Genomic DNA, 24,205 nt, shown 5'->3' with positions numbered 1-24,205 from the left:
AGGAGCTTGAGGGACAAGGAAAGGCAGCAGTAAAAGTGCTGAGACCAGCCGAGCCTGTTTGTAGCTAGAATGTGGAGCAGTTTTTATGCCAGAATCTCAGCTCTTTTCTGCCGTCTAGCTGTGAAACTTGTTGAGCCAGTGTGTCCCTCTGTCATCAGTGCTGTGTGCCCAAGGCCACAGATGGAGAGCAGAGGGGAAAACTGCTGTGCTTCCAGTGGATGTGAACTTGTTGTCAGTGATGCTTTTGTTTCGTTAGAAAACTAGAGAGATCATCTTAAAAACAAAACCTTTTCATTGCTAAGGTTACAAACTGAAACCCTGAAATGCAAGGAAATGCTTGAATTTGTATCTAAAGTTTGGCCTTCCTATATGTTCATGATGCAGACTCTGATTGCAGACTAGCCAAAGGCAGAAAGACATTTCATCTGCATCGTGCACAGCTCTTGGCCCTTAAGAGAGTGGTGAGTTATCTGGGCCCCTGTCTGGTCCTGCACATGTTTTTACTTTGCGTTATTTGAGGTCCTGTGTTTCATGTCCAAATGTTGGATGAGGCAAGAAAAGCAAGTCCTTCAGAGAGGCACCAATATCCCATCCAAAGAGCTGATGGTATGTTGCACATCTGGGCAGTCTCGCAGCTCAGTTGAGCTGGCTGTTAGTGACACAGATCCTAGAGAAAGCACAATGAAATCTGGCTAGTTTTCCTTCCAGCTTGTTTTCACACCTCACATTGTGCCAGCACAGCTGTTTGTGGGGTGCACAGCAAACCAGATTTGGATATTGATCAAGCTGAGAGGTGACTGTAGAAAGAGACAGGGTGCTGCTATTCAGGGGAACTGCTTAAATCAGTGTAAGTAATTGTTGTGAGTATTGCACTGCATTCTGACTTTCATCCTGTTTCTTTTGAGCCTAAACAAATTTCCTCTCCATGTGATCCTTCTCCATGGAGGCACTGGGAGAAAGAAGAGAGGAGCTGCAGACAGAGGTGTTCATCACAAGCTGATGGAGAAGGTGATTTTGATCATGTTCACCCAACTCTGAATTGAATGTCTGTGACTGAGAGGGGTGAGATGGGAGAGCCCTTGCAGAGGCAGGAGCAGCAGTGGAAGGAGCAGTGAAAATCAAATTGGTTGGTGGTGCTGGTGGATGGTACGGGGCTGGTGAAGCCTGCCAGGTCCTTAGAATCATGGAGTTGTTTTGAGTTAGAAGGGTCTTCAAAGATCATCTAGTTCCAACACGTCTGCAATGAGCAGGACACCTACAGCTCGATCAGGGTGCTAAGAGCCTGGTCCAGCCTGACCATGAGTCTCTCTTCTTTGCATAGAAAGAGATCTTGAGCCAATGCGAGCAACTCCCTCTACATGTAGCATCTGGCATTCTTAGAAGCTGTATTTGCGTGGATTTGGGACATCTGCTTTTGAAATCTTGGAAATGTGTCTCAGAAATGGAAAAATGTGTATTGCAGCATGAAAACCCTGTTGGGGAGGAGCTGGGGAGGGGGTTAGGTATTTTCCTTGCAACGCTACCATCATCTTCTCGATGAGAAGAGGTGCTGCCTTTTGACAAATATCTTTGTGGCAGCAGCAAGCTTGGAGCACAAGGGGCTGAATTTATTATTATTATTATTTTTGACAAGTGCTTCTCTGTGGCAGCGTTTCGCTCAGCCCATGGTGTGTGGGAATCTGCGTGGGAGAGCGACATGGTAAACAAGCCGCTTCTTAAGGTTGTTGCAATTCGGGAACTTATTAGCAAGCTGCCGTATGGAAATCTTGAGAGCAGCAGGGATCGGCGGTGCAGTCTGAGCCGAGAGTGCGGCCACAGCGCTTGGGCAGGGTCCGCCCAGCCATAGGGTGGCCAGTTGGCCGGGAGGATCCAGCTGTTGCACGGAGGTGGAGGTGATTCAGGCGTTGTTCATCCTTCTACACCAGTACAAAGCCAGAGCCCAAGTAAAGGCTTGGGAGAGGCTGAGGCACTGGTGATGGCTACTGCGCAACAGCAGTTGGCAGCCCAAGCAGCAGAACGGGAGACTGTTTAATTTGTCTGATTTAGGTAACTTTCCCAGTTAATCCTTTCCTGTCTAGTTTTCAGTTGTGCTTTTGGTTACATTCTGCTTTCCTGATGAAAGGTGCAGCGCCCTTAGTGAGGAAACTTGAGGTTTTATCCCAGGGATGGCTGTGATGTTGAGTAATGTGGTTGCAGTTTGTAAGACTGCTGCAAGATGTTGGGTCCTTCTGGATACAAGCTGCTGCAGCAGGCTTTGTGTTCATCCCAGTTTCATTATGCATTTTGCCTCATGTTACATAAAGAATATCTTTCTGGTGCCCCCTCTTTGAGGCTGATGTTCAGCCTGCATCTCTCTGGAAAAGTTGCATTGCCTAAATAGTAATACGTGAATCTTAAGCAAACTTGAGTGTAAAACCACTCTTGTTTCAGTGCGATTGGCTGACTTTCATCCAGAAGCTGATCGTGTAGCCCTGAAGAATGATGTCCCTAGAGCATCTACCTAAAAGTAGCTTTAAACTGCATCTGTTTAAAAATAGGTGCATCTCAGAGCACGTGCCAGGCTGTGTAGGTATGGCATCTTGGTAGGATGTTGTAATCCTGCTGTGGAGCTGCCCATGAGCAGGAGTTGCTGGTTGTTACGACACATGCAAGCCCTGGGGCATCAGGATGAGGGGAAAGTTCAGGATCTCCCTGCTGCTTGCCCAGCATGCCAATTATGTGTTTCTCAAGGATTTTGCACAAGAGCTGGGTAACTTTGACCTGTAAGTGCTGTCGCTCCATGGGTTCTACGTGTGCTCTTCATCAGGGCAGTGTAGTTTGAAATCTTCTAACACTGTGGGCTTCTGGTGAATGAATTAATCGTGGAAGAGATCAGGGTTGATTTGTTAGTTTTATTTTCCTGTTTTTAATGAATAATATGCTTAAATGGCTTCCTTTCTTAGTAAATCGCATCTCAACGTGTTTCTCTTCAGTTTAATAGGTGAGAAGGACTAAGAGGAGGCTTTACAATGGAAATTCACTTGCTTAAGCAGGAGGAAATAATAATGAGTATAAGTAATGAGGGGAGGAGGAATTAGTGTGTTAAGTCTCTATGAGTAATGCAGTAAGAAATACCACGCTGCTAGAAGTATTTGCACATCTTCAAGTGAAGGGGAAGATTTTCCCCATCTTATGGTAAATCTGAGGCTACAAGCAGATCGTAGGATCATTAAGGCTGGAAAAGACCTATAAGATAATCTTGTTCATGCCCACTGCCCATGTCCCTCAGTGCCACATCTCCACGGGTCTTGAACACCTCCAGAGACAGTGACTCCACCACCTGTGCCACTGCATCACCACTCTTTATTTAGGAAAATAAATTTTTCTTAATATCCAAACTGAACCTTCCCTGGCACAATTTAAGGCCATTCCTCTCTTCCTGCTGCTGTTATGTGGGAGAAAAGGCTGACTCCCACTCACCACAACCTCCTTTCAAGGAGTTGTAAAGAGTGATAAGGTCTCCCACGAGCCTCCTCCAGACAGTATAATCCCCATTCCCTCAGCTGCTCCTCCTCCTGAAGGATCTTGTGCTCCAGACCCTTCACAGCTTTGTTGCCCTTCTCTGGACACATTCCATACCTCAATGTCTGTCTTGTAGTGAGGGGCCTGAAACTGAATACGGATCTTGAGCTGCAGCTTAATCAGAGCCAAGTACAGAAGGACGATCACATGCCTAGTCCTTCTGACTACAATATTTCTGATACCAGCTGGGATGCCATTAGCCTTCTTGGCCACCTGGGCCCTGTTCAGCCAGCAGATGTACTGCTCTGCCTGCAAAGCAGATATTACTGGCTATTGCTTGCTGTTAGTGCAGTTCAACCTAATTTTATTTTTTTTAATTAGAGTGGGCTTTTTGCTGTTGTTGTCTGCCTCTAACACAGCTCAGCGTGGCAGGATGGGGCTATGGTGGCACATGGGGCTGTGCTGGCGTCTCGGAGGCTGTGGATGGGGGAATCCATGGTGAGCAGGTAGAGGTGCTGGGGCTGCTGTGTGTTCACCCAAATCAGCAGCATCTGGGAGATCACATGCAGTTGCAGCCAGAGGGAAACTCGTATCCACCCAATGGCTTGATGTGAACCAACTGATCTACCCTGCTTTTCCAAGCCATGTGGGCATTGCATGCCTCCCGCTGGGTACAGGCACAGGTACGAGCTGGCCTTCCAGTTATGGGCTCTGGTTGTGAAGGGCTCAGGTCAGTATTGCGGATGCCTGCTCTCTCAGGCTTCTCCTTTAATACAAAATAGAAAACTTCTTACCTGGCATATTCTCTTGGTGCACGTTGAGGCATGTTATCATCCCAGCCTGGTGTCTCTTTCAGGAGACTATCGCAAGGTTAATATCCTCAAACTAATGCAAAAACTTGCAGAGATGGAATGATAAAAATGAACTTAAGGAAAGCATCTCTTACTGCTGGCAGAGAAACACACACAGGATGGAAAATGGAGTCGTCCTTTTCCTTCTCTCACAGTGGTGTGGCTGTAAAGAGATGGGAGAAGGAAGCGTGGGGAAGTGGCTGTCCCATCAAATACAGGCTAGCTGGCATGCAGTGATTTCCCTTTCAGAACCCGGTCTTCCGTGGCATGAGGTTGTTCATGTTGTTCATTGAATCTTTTATTATTCTCCATACTCCGATACTCACTGCAGAAATGAATGAAGAAACCTTTCTATTCATACTTTCCAGCTTTGCACAATATATTGCAGTGCTTTCTTTGTAACTGTCAGCATCCATAGGAAGGCTTACTAAAAAAAAAAAAAAAAAAAAAAACAACAAAAAAAAAAACCCAGAAGGGACTTGTAAAAGCAGATGTGGAGAATGTTTGAAAAGCTTCATGGCAATCTTGATAAAACACTATGCAAAATAACCTGTGTAGAATTCACAGTTGGTCTGTAGGCTCTCACATGGCAGCAGCATACACTTGCTGGTAGCTTTAAGTTTCTCAAGCTGTCTTCTTCCTTCTGGTGTTCTCACAGAACTTATGCAAACATAAAAAGCAGTTGTTCCTCCTGTGTCCTTAGCACTTAGTGCTTGAGGTATGTCTGCTCAGCATTGTGATCTCTTCCTCACCTGCTGGCACAAGGGCTTTGGTGTTGCTTTATCATTCTAGAAGTAAGCTTGTAGTGGGATTTATAGCAGTAGCTGTATGCTGTCATGCTTGCTAACGCTGATTGAACTTTGTTGGTCCTGTTCTCCCTGCTGCTGCACGCAGCCATCATCATTCAGCCTTGTACTCAAATACTACTGACTGCTTAGAGCTGAGATGAGTTTATGTCCTCAGCCTGGCAGGGAAGGAAGGAAGGAAGGAAGGAAGGAAGGAAGGAAGGAAGGAAGGAAGGTTTGCCCTACTTCAGCACGTACATGAGAGACAAAGGCCTTGCCTTGACTACAGAATTCATGTGATTTGGTGCTCTGATTGGGACAAGGATGATTTCACATTTTGTGCATCTCTAAAACTGCTGAGAATTCTGTTCTATAGTGATGAAAACTCCTATTCTGGAGGGTCAGAGCATCGTTTTTCCTTCTTGTCCTTTAGGACAGTATTTACTAGTTAGCATCGTAAAAGATGAACTGCCCACTAAAATGGCCTTTCTGGGTAGTGCTGGCAGAAGACAGCCCAGTCCTGTTAGCACCAGCTAGTTCTTTGGTCTTTGTACCAAATGTCTCCCACTTTCAGAGGAGGAAGCAGCAGCAGCTGGTTCAAACATAAGTCCCAACCTCTGTTTGATGTGCCATGTGTGTCTGCTTTGCAATAAACCTCAACTGGGATTTGAACTAATCTCTGTTCTTGTGCACAGACTGACAGAAACTGCAGGACAGAAGCTTGGATGGTTGTGAAGTGGGAGAGAAATCTCAAGTAGTTATCAAGTTCTGTGTGGATGTGGCTGTCTTCCCTTGGCAGGTTCCTGTGTTCAAGTAATTCTTGAAATGGAAACTCTGAACATCTGCAAAAAAGAAAGATTTTCAATCTACAGTGTGTATACTGGGGAAGCAGAACAGTCAGCAATGAAAATACAGCTTTAGGTCATAGCTTTTCAATACTTTTCCCATTTCAGAATTGGGCTATCAGATTCTTTGATGCTGTGCTGTGTTTATAAGGTTCTAATTAGAAAGGCTTTCTGTGGTTTTGACTATCCATGAGATTATGATGATAACCATAACTCCTGGTTAAATGATATAGAGTCTTCATAAAGGATTTGTTCATGAGATAGGATGTTTTCTGGCTTGGAAAATAAACAGCTTAACCTCTGTTTATTTTCAGTCAATGTGAAGAAGCCTGCTTTGGGTACAGATTGAGAGAGCTCTTGCAGCACTGCTGGAAAGGATGGGTGCATGTTCTCCCTCTGCCTTCCATTTACTTCATCTGATTTTTGTGTTCCTTTTCTAAACCCCCCCAGTACTACTTGCAGGTAGGATGTGTCTAGGTGACCTTCACCCATGTGGTTATGGCAGCAGCAAGGTCAGACTCCGCTAGATGAGCTACTGCAAGGTGCAGCTTTCCCTTGCTGTTGCGGTTACAGCACCACTGTGAGAGCTAAACTAAAAAAAAAGCCTTAGAATAAAATAACTGAAACGGAAACCGCTGTTCTACAAAGGTTTGTGAAGGAGTGAATTCTCTCCAGCAGAGCTTGCTTTGTCCTTCCTCTATCAGGAGCTGAGCACTGGCCAGGGCTGCTTGCTGGATGCAGAGGGTAATGGCATTCAGTGGTATGGATAAGTAGCTGTTGCAATGGTTACGTTTAATTGTCCTAAAGGTCTGTGTGGAGAGACAGAGGAGGATGTCTCTGGCTGGGAAGGCAGGCCCAGGTAACTACTGCCAGGTGCAAATGTGTGCAGATGTCTGCTGCTGGCATGAGCATGTGTTAGGTACAAGTGGAGAGCGGGGAAGTGGAAGTATTTAACTTTGTGGTTGCTTTTACACCTAGCTAGGCACAGTAAGTACCCCATAGTTACAGGTATCTAAATTTAACCATGAATGCAGACAGCTCCCATCGCTGAGTAAAATTACTTGCTTTTTTTAATGACAGTATTTGAACTGTTGGTTTGGTGCTTTACCAGAAATTAGAGGCTTTTGAACGTCTGTGTCTTCTTAAGTGGTCTGGAGCAGCTTTGTTCTGTAAAATGCTGTCCACACACAGGAGGAAAACACAAATTCTGTAGGCAACTCTCCAGAACGCAGAACAGGAAAACTTCTGCACTGACATCGTGTCCCATGACACTGCCGGTGTGGGGACTGATGCTGTGTCGGTCATCCAGTCCAAGGGCAGGCTGAAGTGAGGGCTGAGTGAGGGCTGGCTGCTGGCAAGATGGTGTGTTTGTCAGCAGTATGCTGTCAGAGGGATGAGCTCACACACTGTGGTGTGGTTCGTGGAATTGCTGGAGATTTGTTCTATGGGACATGGCTGTGTATTTGGATCGGTCAGATCATGTGATAGATGGCCTCCACGAGGTGTGCTGGGCAATCCTGCCCATTTTCACTCCAGGAAGCATCAGTAAATGGGAGAGCAGTTAGCCAGAGGGGTTGATTGCTTGTTAGAAACACTGCAGGCCCTGCAAAGCTTAGATTTGTTAGAATTTAATGTGAAGTGGATGTAAGCATGGGCGAGGATTACCTATAAGATGTGCAGCATCCTGAAGAAATTGGTACATACTACAGCACTACAGTGTGGGAAAATGTGAAATCTGAGAAATGCTTTAAATCTTAATGATGTACGTAATGGTGTTTAGGAAAAAAAAAAAGTTCTTAAAAGTTCTTAAAAAACCCACCAAAACTCAACTGACTCATGGCGTGTGTTTTAATGAAAAGTGAATCATAGGATTGTATTGCACTGTATGTTAGTTCAAAAAACAGTAACTAAAGGGTCCTTATTTGGATGGTTGGGAAGGGGAAGGGTATTCCCACCTAATGTGTGTCTGTAAGTTGGAAGCTGTAGCACTGCATAATGTGTCAATGGATGGAGGCCAAGAGAAGGCTCAGGTCAGGCCTGGCTTGTGATTCACCAGTGCAGGCAGAGACAACGTGAGCCAAATGGGGAACATGTTCTCTTAAACTCTGGTAAATGGGAGATTTGATCCTAAGAGCAAGAGCTGCTGGGCTCCTAATGGAGCAGTGATATGAACCAAGCTGGAGACTGGGCTGCTTTTTTAGGTAATTTGCTTACAAGCACAAGTTCTGAACTCCAGCACTGGGGATTTTGCCAACTGAGGTTTGTGGCTTTAATTCAGAAAAGCTCTTATGTTTATGCTTACACCTAGATCAAGGAGATGTTCTCTTGGATTTGAAGGTGGCAAATTCCAAAATAATACAAGGAAATTTCATTTTTATTTTTATTCTCTCATGTGAAGTTTGGGCTCAGTGAAGGAGCTGGCTCTTTATCTCTCTCGGGGAAGAGGGATGAACTGGTTGACCTCTTGAAGTCCTTCTCATCATGTTTTCCTAGGGCAGATAACAAGGCTATTGAAATTGTGCAATGATGATTGAATGTTGGGAAGGGATATTAAACCTCCGCGCGTCAGCTCTCACTTCAGGAGATCAAAATGACATCTTGTGTGGGGAAAAGAGGCCAGTTGCCTCACAGCTGCAGGGTTCCTCCATCTTGCTGTCATGTGTTTCTGGTTGCCCGCTGACAGGCAGGATGCTGAACGAGATGGACCGATGTTCTGATTCAGTCTGGCACTTCCTGTGGTCCCCTGAGTTCTGTTGACTTCAATGAGAATTAAATACATATTTAAGCACTTCCTAAAAGGGCAGGCTTTTCTATGCCCGTGTCTCTGAGCAACTGCTTGAAGCTCAGCAGTGAAAAAGGCATGTTTCTTTTAAGTGCTTGAATCAGCCATACCACATCCTTTTTCTGTTTTCGTGAGAAAATCCTTATTTATGACGTGCTTCCATTTTAAAAATAAATGTAAGCTGTGTTACGGGCTGACCTCCGTGTCACAGTTATGTCATCAGGTCTGAAGTTTCCCTTTAGTGCCTGTGGAAGGGAAGGGACACGTACTGGAATGACTGGTAGAATGCAGCAGAAAAATGTGAGCTTTATGGCTGGCTTTGCTTCGAAACCTGTGTGGCAAGAGTACTGAGAGGAATACATCATGTGTGTTGCATCCCTTTGAAGTGGCTGGGTTGTGCAGTGCAGGGATGGCTTCCCTTATCTCCACTCTTACAAAAAGGACCAGGAAATATGCCTGTGATGTGGGATTCCTACACTTCAAGCCTTGATCAGGCTGACAGGTTTTTTTGTTTTGTTGGTTTTTTGGTGTTTTGTTTTTTTTTTCCCAGTGGTTCATCAACAAAGCCATTTGAAAGCAGGGAAATGCCCAGCCCCCTTTTAGTGGGTAGATGAAGTGGTAGAATAACAGCTGTGTTTGGGTACTGCTGCTGCTCAGCAGCTCTGGGATGATCAGAGGGCTGGGAAGTTTTCAGACCGCCTGCCTCTTCCTGTGCCCTTCTATCTCTGCAGATGGGTTTGGCAGTAGCTGGCTTTTGTCCTGTAACACCTTGCCCTTGAGGCAGGAGTCCTGCAGCAGACCCCAGCTTGTGTTCTCAAGATGCACTTGTTAGCGGGGCCTGAGCCTATCCCTTGGAAAGCAACTAGCTTGAAAACTGAATTTCATTTATTTCTTCTGAGGCGAGCGTGGCCCAGATGAGGCTTTGATCTGGGATACTCAGATGAGTCTGCCTTGTTCTGCACAAGGGTCCCAGAAGCCAGATGGCTTTTAAGCTTCGATTTTCAAGTCAGATGTCTGCTGCTGTATGAGAATGACTTTCTTGATTGAGAGCACAGCTTTGTGTTTTAAGAGGGATTTGTTTTATGTAAAATGAGCTTTACTTGGAAGCTGTGATGTGGCTTACCTAAACCTTGTGAAAAAAAAAACAAAACAATTTTGAGATGATGGGGTTCTTAAATGCCTGCAGCTCCTGAGGTCTTGCTCTCTAGAACTATAAAATATTATCTACCCTTTGGGAAACAAGCTCTCTAGAGAAAAAGGAGAATGGCACATACTGCACAACACATGGTGATACAGGAGCATAGCATGAAGTACTGAAGGTGCATGAGCACCAACAGTGCTTGCTTTGGCTCAGCACTGCCCTGTAGAGATGGTCAATCTGTTGCACGCAGTCAGATTTTCAGAAGTTATTGCCTGAAGAGCTGTGGGTGTTGATAACTCATTAGCCTTGAGCTTCTGGTCTGCTTATGCCATGTGAATCAATGGGTTGGTGGCATGTCTCAACAGGAGAGAGGAGGGAGAGAAAGGTGGGAAGGTGCAGTTATTTCTAAATGAAGAATGTAATCTTCAATTGTGGTGACAGTTATGCATGATGGCACTAAACCTTTGTTGCTTTTTGTTGCATAGGGACCCTCCAGAGGGATCGCATTTTTAAGAACCTCACTCGGAAGCGCCAGCGGGCCATGCGAAGGCGAGTGCATCAGGTGAATGGGCACAAATTCATGGCTACCTACCTGCGACAGCCAACCTACTGCTCACACTGCAAGGAGTTCATCTGGTAAGAATGGATCGATAGTAGTGCAGACTTTCCAATCCTTTCATAGTCTGGCAGTGGATGTGCCGTTCCAGATGCTGAACTCATCAAGGGCTACGAAAGTGATTGCCCTGCCCACCAGGATTGGCAGGGTGCATTTACACTGCAAACCAGAGTCTTCTGCAGAGAGGCCAGAGCTGATGTCTAGGTTGGTTGCAGAAAGCTAACAGGGAGAGTGTGGAGACAGGACAGTGTTCCTTGCCTGTATGTGCAGATGTTATTTCAGGAAAGAAGTAAGCTCTGCTTACTGGGGAATACAGAAAGAAAAAGAGTTTGAGCTTGAAAAACTAGTGAAAATGCCAGAGAACAGAAAAGCCAGCAAAGGTGTAAGGTGTGGGATGATATGTGAGGGGGAGTAGGCAGAGCAAGAAAAGAAACTTATATGTCTCAAAAGAGTGTGAAGTGGGAGGGAGAATAAGAGCATGTGGGCTGTTGGGATCAGTTTAAATAAGTGTGATGGGTTTTTTAACACAGTATTTTAGAAGCTAGAGTGAGAGGGAATGTGAGGAATAAATGGACATTGACAGCATTGCACTAAACTCTGGCCCTGACAGTGCTTTGCTGTCACCACGCATGCCCATACTGAATTGCACCATTATTGCTGTGCTGTTTCAGTCCAGGGATCTGGTCATCTGGGATCCTCTTGTCTTTTGACTCTCTTTTCTGTAAGTGGTCTACAGGTAGGCTGTCTTTCTGATGTTAAATTATGTTCATATTTTGTTTTGAATAGGGGCGTGTTTGGGAAGCAGGGATACCAGTGCCAAGGTAAGGTGCTCAGCTCTTGTGCTCTGTGTCTGTCAGTTGTGCTGTCTCAGGAGCGCTCCCCCTGCTGCTGCTTACAAGCCTCTCCGAAATCACCACTCATATTCTCCCACATCCAGCTGAAGCCGAGCAGCTGTCAGGCTGTTGCCTTGAGTGCCTGCAGGAGTAATACCCATGTTCATGCAGACATACAGGGATCTGGTTGCTGTGTTTCACCCACAGTGTTCCCCCTGCACAGATCCACTGAGTTGCACCTGAAATGTGCAATGCCTGACTAGGCTTGAGACCCAACATCCCTTCAGTGCAGTGCCTGACTGGTACTGAGGCACAGTTGCTCTGTTTGAATGGCCACCTTATTCCTGTCTCTCCATCTGTGGCTAAACAAAGTGAAAGTAGGGATGTGACTTCAAAGGATAGTTTCATGGCCTGGTGCAACACTTCATCCTGAATGCGTGTTTTGGCTAAGTATCTGTATAGATGTTTGTGGTCCTCATTTGCACCTAATTATTGTTCTTCCTTCCCATTTTTTTGTGGTAAGAAAGAAGAGCTACTCGCTTCACAGGTGCATGGTCACTCAGGCCTTTTAACACAGTCTCTTTCTTGTGCAATAGGTATCCTGCGTAAAATCTCTGGGTGAAAATGAATGTTATTTTTTAGACCCTTGTGAGTGCAAGCTTGAATCAACAACAAACAGAATAGTGTGGAGCTCTGAAATGTATCTGCAACTTAAAGTTCCCATTAGAAAAACCTCCTTGCATAGTCAGTAGCTATGGCTCTTACTGGTGACTGCAGTGCATGTTGGGTTATGGAGTGGAGGAACCCAAGTTCATTCCAGCCAAGCCAGCTTCAGAGCTGCAGAGAACCCTGCTGTGCTTTAGGGCTAATTAGCCCTCTTGATGAGGGCTAGCTGATTAGCCAGACACAGCACTATTCTGCTGCAGTTATCCCAGATCCAGAGCTGCACCGAGCCTTACCAACAAACTAATTGACAGCATTCATCCAGTGGGAGAGGCACCGTGTTACTGAGATGTAGGGATGGCTTTTGGTATCTCAGACCTGTGTTTGTGTGTGTTGTATGAAATACCATGTGATAATGTGCAACGGCAGTTTTTTGCGTTCATTTTACAGTGTTGTTTCTGTGAGCATCACCCATATTTTATGGCAGCTGCGAATGATCTGGTGCAGAATCTCTGTTGAAATGGGTTGAAGATAAATCTCCATGTCTGTTAGGAGATTTTGGAAATTCTGAGCCGCCCTGATTATTTGTCATGTCTTTATTGTGTCCTGATAATATAACTGATCCTTAAAGAAACCAGTTTCTGAGGTGATGTGTCCCAAGTCTTTCGACAGCTCTTATCAGCATGCCTCTTTTATTTCCTAGTGTGCACCTGTGTTGTACACAAGCGCTGCCATCATCTAATTGTTACAGCTTGCACGTGCCAGAACAATACTAACAAGAACGATCTCAAGGTAAAAATGATGTTTGTTATTTTGAGTCATCATAACTCAGGATTGTCTGGGTGGCTGGGCATTTTCCCATAATGAAACTTATTCCGTGTCCCTTCGTTCATGGATTTAAAAGCTGACGAAGAATGGTAGGGGTATGCATCGCTACCATTACAATGGCTAGGTTAGTATCATCTGGTTGTTCTTCTGTTAATTCCACTAAGTAGTTGGACTAGTATATAATTTAGGAAGATTCTTCATGCAAAGACATCAAGATATAGCAAAGCAACCATTTTTCTTGATAATTTATTTTCACGATTGTCATCATCAAAATTTAGGACCCAGTTCTCAATGTGGATTTCTCTGGCTTGAAAATCCAACCCCTGCTCTTTGTTTTGGCCTTTTATTTTTTTTCTCCTTGTAATTTAAAGTGCCCATGTAGTCATTGCATCATACATTTACTCTACAAAATTATTTATGTTGTAATAAAGAAACCCTTGCATGACTTGCATTTCCAAAGGTTGTTTTTTTTGTGTGTGTGCTGGTTCTGACTGTATTTAACAGGAGTAATGTCCCTACCTAGAACTGCACTGTGTATTGCGTGTCTCATTTCTATAATTGGAAATTGTTTAATAACTCTTCGAGGAAAATTCAATTGAAATGTTTGTAATTGGGAGGTAGTTCTATTATATCCCATGTGGAAACTGTCTTTGTGGCACATACATGCAATTGCCTTTCCACATTGTTTCTTAACTTGGAACTGCTGAGCTAGGCTTCCTAAGATTACCCCTTGACGAACCAGATGGAAGTAAGCTAAAATACTTGAGGCTAAAGTGCAAGTTCAGTGGTCAGTTTTGTCACCCATCTTGTAGGATTGTGAGTGGTTTATAACATATCTGAGTGTTGTGGTTATTGGGCATGGTGGGGGTGGGTTGGCGATTGAACTTGGTGATCATAGGGGTCTTTTCCATCCTTAATGATTCTGTGATTCTAATTAAGCTACTTGAAAAGATGACAGAGATGAGGAGGAAACGCTTTAAACTTACTGTTTCAGTGGCCCCTTCAAGCATTGTTAGGCTATGGGTTCCCCTTGTCACTCTTCCAACATTTGCTTGTTGAAGCACAAATTAGGAAGTAATGAAGAAGTTAAATGGGAATGGGTTCTTCAAGATGATGTAACATTTTCTGAGGTGTCTTTGAGATCAGAACAATCCCCAGTTGAAAAAAATATAAGGTTATAAAGGAGAGCAAGCAGTAAAGCTAAATGTGGATCTGAAGTGAATGAGGAAGAGGAGAAAAGAAATAAGAATTTTAGGAGGAAGCGAGAAAATTATTCCATGCTAAATCTAATAAATAGATAGTAGATAGTGATAGGACAAGAGGGAATGGTTTTAAACTCAAGGAGGAAAGGTCAAAATAAGATGTCAGGGGAAGTTCTTCACAGAGAGAGTGGTGAGGTGCTGGAACAGGCTGCCAGAGAGGCTGTGCATGCTGTGTCCTTGGAGGTGTTCAAGACCAGGTTGGAAGGGGCCCTGGGCAACCTGGTTGTCAGATCTGGAGGTTGGTGGCCTTGCCTGTGGCAGAGGGTTGGAACTCAAAGATCCTTAGGGTCACTTCCAACCCAAACCATTCTATGATTCCTTGGCTCTTACAAAGTCAGTGGTTGGACATAAAGTTAAATGTTTGCACATAGTATGTAAGTTCATTATTTGGAAACTGGTTGGTTACAAAACGCTGTAGCTGCAATTTATATTTGGCACTTGAGTATGATAGGTTTGTGATGAAGTAATCTTCACTTCCTAATTCTCAGTTTGTTGTAAGAATGTAAAATTGCCCTTTTTAAAATCTGCTTTGTCAGATATTCTGGGCTGCCAGGCAAGTAAACCAGGGCAGTGAAGTGGTGGATTGGGATGTTTTGTGGTTTGCATTCATTTTCATAATTCTGCAGTTAAATGTTGATACGTAAATAAACATCAGTATATGTGTATACTTGAATATTTAAATCTGTGCTTTTCTTCTGGTGCCTCAGGTGACTGAACAGAGGTTTGGCATCAACATTCCTCATAAGTTCAGCGTCCACAACTACAAAGTCCCAACGTTCTGTGACCACTGCGGTTCCTTGCTCTGGGGAATTATGCGACAAGGCCTACAGTGTAAAAGTGAGCAGCTTCTTACTGTGGTCTTTTCACCAAAATGTGTGTACTTTAGATAGACACTTGATGTAGCCTTGATTTGTGCAACCTTCTAGAGGAATCCAAGCAGTAGATATGCATCTTTGCCAGAATTACAGACATTCTGCTCTACTTTTTAATCTCAGATTTGCGGGACATTGATTTTTTTTACTCTCAGCACAGCTTTGGTCAATTTGTATTGTTGAATTGTTTTTTCACGAGTATTACTTCTTCCTGTGTTAATTTTTCTCTTTACTTGGGAGTTGATTAAATCTGTCACACTGTTAATTGATGGCATATCCATGTTTTTGTTTTGGTGTTCTGAACTGTAAAATGGAATGGGTAACTAACGATTTCTGTTTGCCTTCATCTTCCACAAGAGGGTGTACGTGTGTCTCTGAGTGAGAGCAAAAAGGTTTTTAGTTTCCCAGTGAACAGTGTAACTTTAAAATTAGATATCTGCAAATGGAAAGGAAGTTTAATGCTAATTCTGTAGCATTATAAATCCTAATTTATAGGCAGGCATAGCTTCAGTGGCATTTATGTACTTCAAACATGTTTGAGCTTATGAATAGCTTCAGGTAGTGTAGCACCCTACTTGGAGAATCTGGGTATGCATATCTGCTTTTTGGGAAGTTATTCTGTTGAGTCTTACATCAGGAGCAAAAATACACTCTTTTTTCAGGCCCAGTGTAGAATGAGGTCAGTATATTTCCTGAAGCAGAACAGTCCATTGCTAAGTTATTTTTTTTTTAACTTTAGAGCCTCCTAAGTTAATCTAAGTGTTCCTTTGCTTTTATTTTCCACACCTACCATCACCTCTGTCAGTCTGTAAAATGAATGTCCACATCCGATGTCAAGCAAATGTTGCACCAAACTGTGGGGTGAACTCAGCAGAGCTTGCTAAAACCTTGGCGTGCATGGGCCTGCAACCAGGAAGCATTTCCCCAAATTCGGTGAGTCTTTTTCTTTTTTTCCTCCTCTGTTTTTAAACATTTACAAAGGAATCCAGTTTGTGTGAGTGTAGGAGAAATTGGAGACTTCAATTACAGCAAGTGGCAGTGGGCTGCATGAATAGACTGTTGTTTGCTGGCTCTTGTGGCAAAAATTTCCCCTGGAAAAGGAATGTCTTCTACCCTGGTGGGGGCATGATGTGTTTTGTGGTTTAGTGGGAAAATACTGGTGGTAGGCAGATGGTTGGACTGGATGATTTTCAAGGTCTTTTCCAACCTTGGTGATTCTGTGATTCGGTATCACTCTCTAGATGTCACTTTGTTTACGTTTCACAGCAGCGTGACTCCACTGACTCTTCCATGGTCGGTGTGTTTCCACTGATGATGATTTCCACTGGTCAGTGTAATTCACGCTATGCCTGTCTTCAACCTTTCCACAAACACAGATGCACTGTCTGAATGTTTTACTTGTGGTAGAGCAAAAGAAGAGCTCAGCAAGAGGCCTGCATTCTCTTCACAGCTTTGTTGCTGTTTTTGAGTAATTTGGGGCAAGACTGTTTCATTGTTCACCACGGTTTCCCCAGCTAAAACCTGAATCACTGTCAACACATCATTTTCTCTGATCTCTGCTGTGCAAGTTAGAGTCTTAGTGAGATTGCTGCTGGAGTTGGGACCTAGATGTACGATTTCTGGCTGTCAGTATTTAAGGCATCCTAAAAATCCAGCTGTTGTATATATGAATGTATTTGGAGAATTTAAAACACGCTATAGGAGCTTGAGAGAAAATGTTTATATGCAGTATTAGAAGCTAGGGCTGTTATTAAATAACAAGTCACTTTCCATGAAGCTTTCTTTGCTAGTTTTGAGTTTGAGACACCAATAGCTCTTAATAAAAAGTTAGACGTTTTTATTTGACCTAAGAAAGTAAATTCAAAATGAAAAGGTATTTGCCAGACATGGTTGATCATGTGAGTCAGCTCCACTGATGGGCTACATCACTCTATCTCAACATAGTGTGCTCATTAAGCTGTGCTGCCCCTTTTGGCTTCAGTTGGTTCGTACAAAATCAGACTTTCTTATTTTCCTTCTTCGTGCTGTCGCATTTCAGGGTTCCTTTATTCTTGGAGTTGTGAGGAAGTACAATCCCCACACCTTAGTTTTGTGAAAATCAGCACTTGTTCACATTCATTGCTTATGTAATCTGTACAGCAAAAGGAGAACAGGAAACAATCTCCTCTAATTACATGTAAGCTTAAGGTTTTGTTTAGTGTTCAGGAGGTTAAATTGGAGAGTTTTGTTGGCTGTTGTCCTGAGTGCTTTTGCTGCTGTCTGCGTGGCTGGGGCTACCATTCCTGTAGCAGCAAGGCAGGTGGTCTTGTGCATGGAAGGAACATTGCATTACACCGGAGTAATCGCAAGGTGGAGCTCAAGAAGTCCCTGTGACTTTGTTCGCACAAACAAACTGAACAAAAGTGCTTTCAATTTCTGTATATTCTCATACTGAGTATGGAAAGCTGAGAACTGAGGACAGTGAAGGCTGATTTGGTCTTCATTTAGGGCAGGAACATGAGCTGTTGAAAGGCATGCCAGAACTGAAAGTGCAGATGAACATTGCTAGCATGGATGTGAACAGTACTCATTTAAATGTGCAGCAGTGGAAGAAGACAGCTATGGGAAAGAATAATACTTTGAGGTTTGGATCCCACTGAACTCCATGGGCTTTTAGTGAGAGGTTTCACATCGGGTGGAAACCTGAGAGAGTCAGATGAAATCTTTTCGGATTCCAGATTTCACCATCGCTTTTCATATTGCAGAAATGGTGTAGGCCTCTAATGTTTGATGAGACTTCATTTTCCACACTAGTCCTATTTTTATGGGGAGTGAGGCTGGAGAGAGGCAGACTTGTCTCTTGAGTCTGCTGTGGGGTAGATTACGGCTTAAAATGTCTGGATCAGGAACCAGTTCTGTTGTCTCAGCACATCTCTGCACAGTGATGAGGACGGCTGGTCACACGTAGCAGCTGTGTGGGGTGTCAGTACTCATACACTTTCCATTCTATAGTGGCCTGGCAGTGCATTTGAACAGGTCCTGCATGCCTACATTGCTGACCTGTGATCACATCAGGCAAAGTAAAATTTCTATGCTGATTGATATTTACTTACTCTTTTCCACAGAAACTGGCTTCAAGATCTTCTTTGAGACATCAGGGAAAAGGCAGCTTGAAAGATAACAACGGGGTTAGTGAAAGTTCAGCGAGCAAACTTGGGATCAAAGACTTGACCTTCCTTCGTGTATTGGGAAAGGGCAGTTTTGGAAAGGTGAGCATTGTTTGTGGTTCTCTGGGGGAAATACTATCTTTCTTGTTTAAGAAGCTCTGAGGTATGTGAAATTACTTAATTATGGGACACGCAGGTTGCCCAGTGTGACAAGGCTGCTTAGAGAATGTATGGAGAAAGAAAATCTGATAGCAGCATAAAGAATGGGTTATCACAAAATAAAACTAATACAGCAACCAAAGATGCCATGTCCCATACCAAGCACTATGAGTGTGTGCATTGACACTAATTTTAGCAGCATTTTTTGGAGCATATGAAAACTTTTCCTTTAATAGAGCCAAGGCAGTAGTTTCAAACACAGCAAGACTGGGGTTTTGTTTCTCTGCTGTGCCACAAAGCCAGTGTAAAATATTGCACATGGAAATGACAACTGGGATGGATGGTCTGCATTGGCGCAGGTGTTTGACTGACCATGGATGATTTTGAGCATCTGGCCCCAAAGCAGGCATTGGAGTCTATGGGAACAACTCTGTTGCAGGCAGAAGTGTATGTGTCATTGCTTGTGCACTGATGCCCATGCTAACTGTCTGATTCACTTGCACCCACAAGCCTGCTCACAAGATAACTGATCTTTCTAGTGTGAGAAGGTATGACAGCCTCTGTATTGCTCAAAGAGACCAAGGGCTCAGCCCTTGTGACTCATCCCTTCTTTTGGTTTAGGTGATGCTTGCCAAGATGAAAGAGAGTGGGCAGCTCTATGCAGTGAAGGTGCTGAAGAAGGACGTCATTCTCCAAGATGACGATGTTGAGTGCACCATGACTGAGAAACGCATCCTCTCCTTAGCAAGGAATCACCCATTCCTCACCAAGCTCTACTGCTGCTTCCAGACTCCTGTAAGTATAGCTCAGGCAGTGGAAAGCCGCCTTCCTGATACTGCCTGGTATGTTCAAAGTAGGGGCACTCTCCTGTGTTTTTCCCACCTGGAAAAAAGGAGAAAACTCTCTGCTCAGGGGTGAGCTGTGGACCTCTAACATTTGTCAAACAAAATCCTGGTGTTCTGTAAGCTCTCTAACAAACTGGTAGTAACAGGGAGGCCTGTGTTTATATATTTCACAGAAGCGTGTTTATGCATGGAGTGCATAATGCAAATGCCTGCAGACCTGTTGTGGGATCTCAGGCCTTGCTGACCTCCTCCCTGAAAGTTAATAGCACTGCTTTTGCCTTGCCTGCTCTGAATTGAATGAAAGATCCTTCTCGGATTAGTGGTGGGGATCTTACTGATACGCGTAGACAGAGTCAAATCCTTATACAGTCAGTATTTATTTGCGTGCATGTAAGACAAAAGACAGCACTACTGTCACTTGTGATATGTATACTTCAGTGGAAGACTACGTGCTGCCTGTTGGGCTGGGAGCCTCCTTCTGCATGTGTGCATGTGGGTGGGAGCTGGTTGTTGATGTAGGTGGTGGAAGGCAGGATTTGCTGTGAAGGTGGCAGTGGCCACAGCGTTATCACAGTGAGGTAGGTTTGGGAGACCCTGAGCTAAGCTTTTATGTAGGACCAAAGCATTTTCACAGCGTAGCTCCAATAGGCTTTCTGGGCTGACTTCCAGTTGCTCTTTGTCTTTTGGTAAATGCTATTAGGGTTTGTTTTCTCCTTAGAAGAGGAGGGATGAACTTGCCCTTTCAATTGCAGCTTCACTCCTTTGTAAACCCAATGTGCTCAAAGAAAAAAAGGAAAAAAGGAAAAAGGAAAAGGAGAAGATATTCAGATGTGTTCTGCCACCCACCTGTTTCTCTTCTCTTTGGGATGATGCAACAGCCAGTTATTGAGTTCAAGAATTGTGCTCATTTAGGGTGGAGCCCTTGATGGACACTCATGTACTAGAAATGAGGTGTTGTGGATTTTGTATATACAGCTTGTGTAGTTTCACAGAGCAGTTGTACTGTATAACAAGCAATGCATAAAGCTCACTGTGCTCTCTTGTAGCCAAGGAAACTGTTTAATAACATGAAGAAGCAGGGCCCAAATTTTAATGGCCTTACTGAACTTCTCCTGTAAAATACCAACAGTGTCACATATTGATGTGAGCAGTTTGTGGTCAGAGCCAGGACAGCAGCATTTCTGCAAGCTGTTGCTATGGTCCTGGGCTGTGTATTTTCTGTGAACTTAGAGAAGTTTTAAGATCACTACTGGTACTACCTGTCATGTTCAGAGAAGGGATGCAATCTGCTTTGAGTGCAGAGAAGGTCTGCTGGGCTGTTGAGGTAACTGAAGAGTCTTTTGCAAACGGAAGCAAGGGGAGAGCTTGGCTTGTTTAGGCTAGCAGATTGAAAGCAAAAAGAGGATCTGATTGATGCCTGCAGATGCCGCAGAGGAGGGAAACAAAACTATCAAGATGCTGGCTGAGATTGAATGAATCTAGACTGGCCATGGATACAGTTAGACTGGAAATGAAAAGGAGGTTGCTAAACGGTAGAAGAGCCTCGAACAGGAATTTCTGGACCAGCTTCTCGTCAGAGGAGGGAAGGGAAGAATCCCTCAGTCCTCATTGCCCTCAGCCTGGTCAGTCTCTGAAAGGATCCCAAAGGAGTGGTGCTTGTCATAGCAGGGCCCTGCTATTTCCAGTTTTCCTAGGTAACTCTTTTACTTGTTTCACTCTCCGGACTGATAATTTCCCTCCAGTAACAAACAAAAACAGAAACAAAGGAAAGTTTATTTTAGACTCATGTGCTTCATTGTGTCTTTTGTCCATGTTCTTCATACAGTGACACCCACCTCAATCCAGAACAACCAGATTTAAATTGCTTATAAAGATGTAATTAAATCCCTTTGCTATAATGAAGAAATGATTGCAACAGTCGAGTTGCAAATTTGTGGCAAAGTGCTCCCAGGAGGGCTTAAATGGGGCTGATACAATACGAAGGGTTTATGGTTGTTCTTTACGTGGCATTGGGTTATCCCCTCTGTTAACACTTATTTGTTAGAAAAAATACAGAGAGAGAGAGAAAGACAGAGAGTAATCACTAAGACAGAATGTTGGCCTGAAGCTGTGTTTAAAAATAGCCAAGCTAATTTCTTGTGTTTGGAGTTGGGGGGAGGCTTGCACAAAACAGTACTTATTTTCACTCGCAGTTACCTGGAAGCCACATCACATGGATCACAATTACAGTCCAAATTCTGAAAATGTGGCATTAACAGTTCGCGTCATAAGAAAAACAAGCATGACTCTAGTCTGTAGTGGGTGGAGATTCTGGATAAATAATGACTGATTTGGCCTGCTTTTAGCATTATTATTATTATTATTATTTTAAGAGAAATAGCCATTTTGAGGCTTATTATTTTTTCAAAAGGAAATAGCAACTTGATGCCATGAGATGTATTGGGACATGCTGGGACCAGGTGCCATCCCTTCTGCAAGATGCTTGGGGCTCATGGTTAAGCGCTGAGTTCAGTATGAACCAGCAGTGCAGACTCATTGCAAATAAGTGGAATGATCTCCTGGGCTGCTTTAGGAGGTCTGGGAAGTTGGCACGGATGAGGCCACATCCCCAGTACCAGAGGAAGCTATTAGAGTTGAGGAGAAGGACCTCAAAGGCATCTGAAGCGCTGCAGCACTTTGAGAACGAGTTTTGAATGTTTGAATGGAGCTAGAGCCATTGGAATTCACACTCTTGTATAATATTCTACCTACACCATCAAGCTGTTCTGATGCAGAGCCTAGGGCTGACTTGCAGAGCCTAGGGCTGACTTAAACAGCCTAGGGCATGTCTGTGCTGCACAGCGTGATATTGTGTGGTGCTAGTAATCTAGCATTAGCTGAGCTGGCACAAGTACCAGAAACAGCAGTGCATTGTCTGAGTTAATCTGTGCTATTGCTACTTTTGCTTGCCTGTTTTGAGTTAACTGAGTTTTTTCTACACTTACACCGGTTGCCGATCGTTTTCAGAAAGGTTTTCTGTTCTGTGATGCTGCCTCTGTGCAGTATCTCTATTTAGTGTGATCTCAGCGGCAGCGTAAGGTCTGCTTTGATATCCCACGGTGAGCTGAGGCTGCCTGACCTCCTGACAGCCTCCTTGCTCTCTTATGGGATATTGCAGCCGCTAGGTGGTAGGAGTTGCAAGTGTTGTCTGCCGGATGCCTCGCAGCTTCCAGAGACTGAAGGGGAGACACGGGGCGGCAGGGGCTGGCACGGCCCTGGGCGTGCTGGGCACCGGGAGGCAGTGGCTGGGGACTTGTACCTCCAGATTCCTTTCATCTGAAGGGATGGAGCTGTGCTGGTCCTGCTCCAGCTGCACCTGCGTGAGATATCCCTGCTCACCACAGAGACACATCTGTGTTATTTTAATTCTTTTATATTGAATGCCTTGGTTTGAGTACTTTCAGCCTTGCATAAGCCGTTTACCTCTGCTTTTTCCAGGGCCTTACAAACCGCCCTTTAGTGTCAGAGAGGATTATGCTCCTGCTGCAGTAATCTGTGAGTTGCTGACAGGTGCTGGGGCTGACCTGCGGGTAATCTTGGATTCTGTGTTAGGGGTCACAAGCACCCGAAATTGCTTGTTTCCGTTTACCTGGTATTGGTGTCATCCAACACCTTAACAATACCGGCCTAGAAAGGGTGAAGGAAGCTATCTGTTTAAATAATGAAGTCAGTAATTTAACACTGAGGAATGTAGATCCTGGAATGTTTTAATTAAAATGAGTTTGCAGTAAGTAGATCCTGTCATCTTTGGGGTTTAGGAACAATTCTTCCTGCACAGGTGGTTTGCTTTTATATCCTTTTGTTGCAGCTCTTCTGCATGAGAATGAGGAGGACTGGGGGAGATCAGCTTCCCATGCAAATAGTGTCAGAAGCACTGGTTAGAGGTTGCTGCCTTTTATGTTTATTGCCCTTATCTCTTTCCTCATGACCGCAGGGTTCTTTCAGGGGACCATCCCTCAGGCGATGCTGTTTCCAGCACTGTCCCTGTTACTCTGATCATTATATGGATTTGCTCTCCGTGTGGCTCTGCTGGCAGTTGCTGAGGCACAGAGCCTGCCTGTGCTGTTCCAAAAATAGTGAGACTCCAGAGCATGCCTTTCTGTAACAGGCGTCCTTCAGAAGTAACAGTTAGCAGGGTGCTGGTGAGGTCAGCGGGGATTCCAGGGCAGCTAATGGAAGTGGTGGTACCTTTCTCAGAGGGCAGCCTGCTGACCGGCGTTCAGCATTCTGTCCCGTTTTCAAGCTGTGTGCTGATATGATGCTCAGCACAGAAGGGAAAGGGTTCTTTTCTGCTGATTTCTGGAGCACTGGAACAGTGCTCCCAGGGTCAGTGTCACAGTGGCATTGTGTCACAGGTGTTTGGGGAGATGAGGCTGTGATCAGCTCCTGTTGATGTTCAGGCTAACCTGGAGCCTTAGACAGGGTGTAATTTCAAGAGGGAGCTTGTCAAGGACTGGCAGAAGTGCCTGGTGGGATGCTCAAGTGCCCTGGCACAGTCCTTTGAGCGTGCCGATGGGAGACAGGGAAATGGAGAGGGCTCTTTGATGTTTGAAGGGTGCTGAGAGGGAGCCCCTTGGGAGCAGAGAGGAGAGCTTTGATCATCTCCCAGGCTCCAAACCCCCAGCCTTCTCCCTGGCTTATCAGGAAGATACAGCTTGCTGTGTGCACATACCCAACAGCCAGGCATGCTGCTTGGATGTTTTTCTGTAGACTTGTTGGTCCTTTTTCCCCTTTTCTTAAGCATCCAGACTGGTGCTAGTCCCAGGCTACTGTGCTGAGAGGCCAATGTGTGTTTCTGTTTCATTGCTGCCAGCCTAAATCAAATGAAAGAAGGTGATGAGAACGTCCTGTTTCTAGGCTTAGTGTTCTGCAAAAGCCTTTGTATGGCCTCGTGCACTTTTTGGTCATAAACATTGGCAAGAAAGGGAGGCATCCTGCTGGGGGCTGGCTGCAGAGCCTTTGTGAAGTCAAGCTTGGGGTTGCTCGTGCTTTACCTGGGGCTTTGGGGAGGCAAGCCATGGTTTTTGGGGAGTGGCC

General features: G+C 44.5%; 1 protein-coding gene across 1 annotated transcript in view; it reads left to right on the top strand.

Annotated features, from left to right (window-relative positions):
* Positions 1–24,205, top strand: part of PRKCH (protein kinase C eta) — a 106,838-nt gene that overhangs the window by 30,691 nt on the left and 51,942 nt on the right. The window contains exons 3-9 of the mRNA XM_042814505.1: positions 10,391–10,541; positions 11,308–11,342; positions 12,721–12,809; positions 14,815–14,944; positions 15,785–15,912; positions 18,084–18,227; positions 18,906–19,079. Of these exons, the coding sequence (XP_042670439.1) occupies positions 10,391–10,541; positions 11,308–11,342; positions 12,721–12,809; positions 14,815–14,944; positions 15,785–15,912; positions 18,084–18,227; positions 18,906–19,079 (851 nt within the window). The remainder of the gene's footprint in view (positions 1–10,390; positions 10,542–11,307; positions 11,343–12,720; positions 12,810–14,814; positions 14,945–15,784; positions 15,913–18,083; positions 18,228–18,905; positions 19,080–24,205) is intronic.

The sequence above is a fragment of the Centrocercus urophasianus genome, unplaced genomic scaffold (genome assembly GCF_019232065.1).
Source record: "Centrocercus urophasianus isolate 14NV4802_14NV808 unplaced genomic scaffold, USGS_Curo_1.0 seq_14, whole genome shotgun sequence".
NCBI lineage: Eukaryota > Metazoa > Chordata > Aves > Galliformes > Phasianidae > Centrocercus > Centrocercus urophasianus.
Note: the sequence above shows the minus strand (reverse complement) of the source record. Positions and strands in the feature narration are given on the sequence as shown.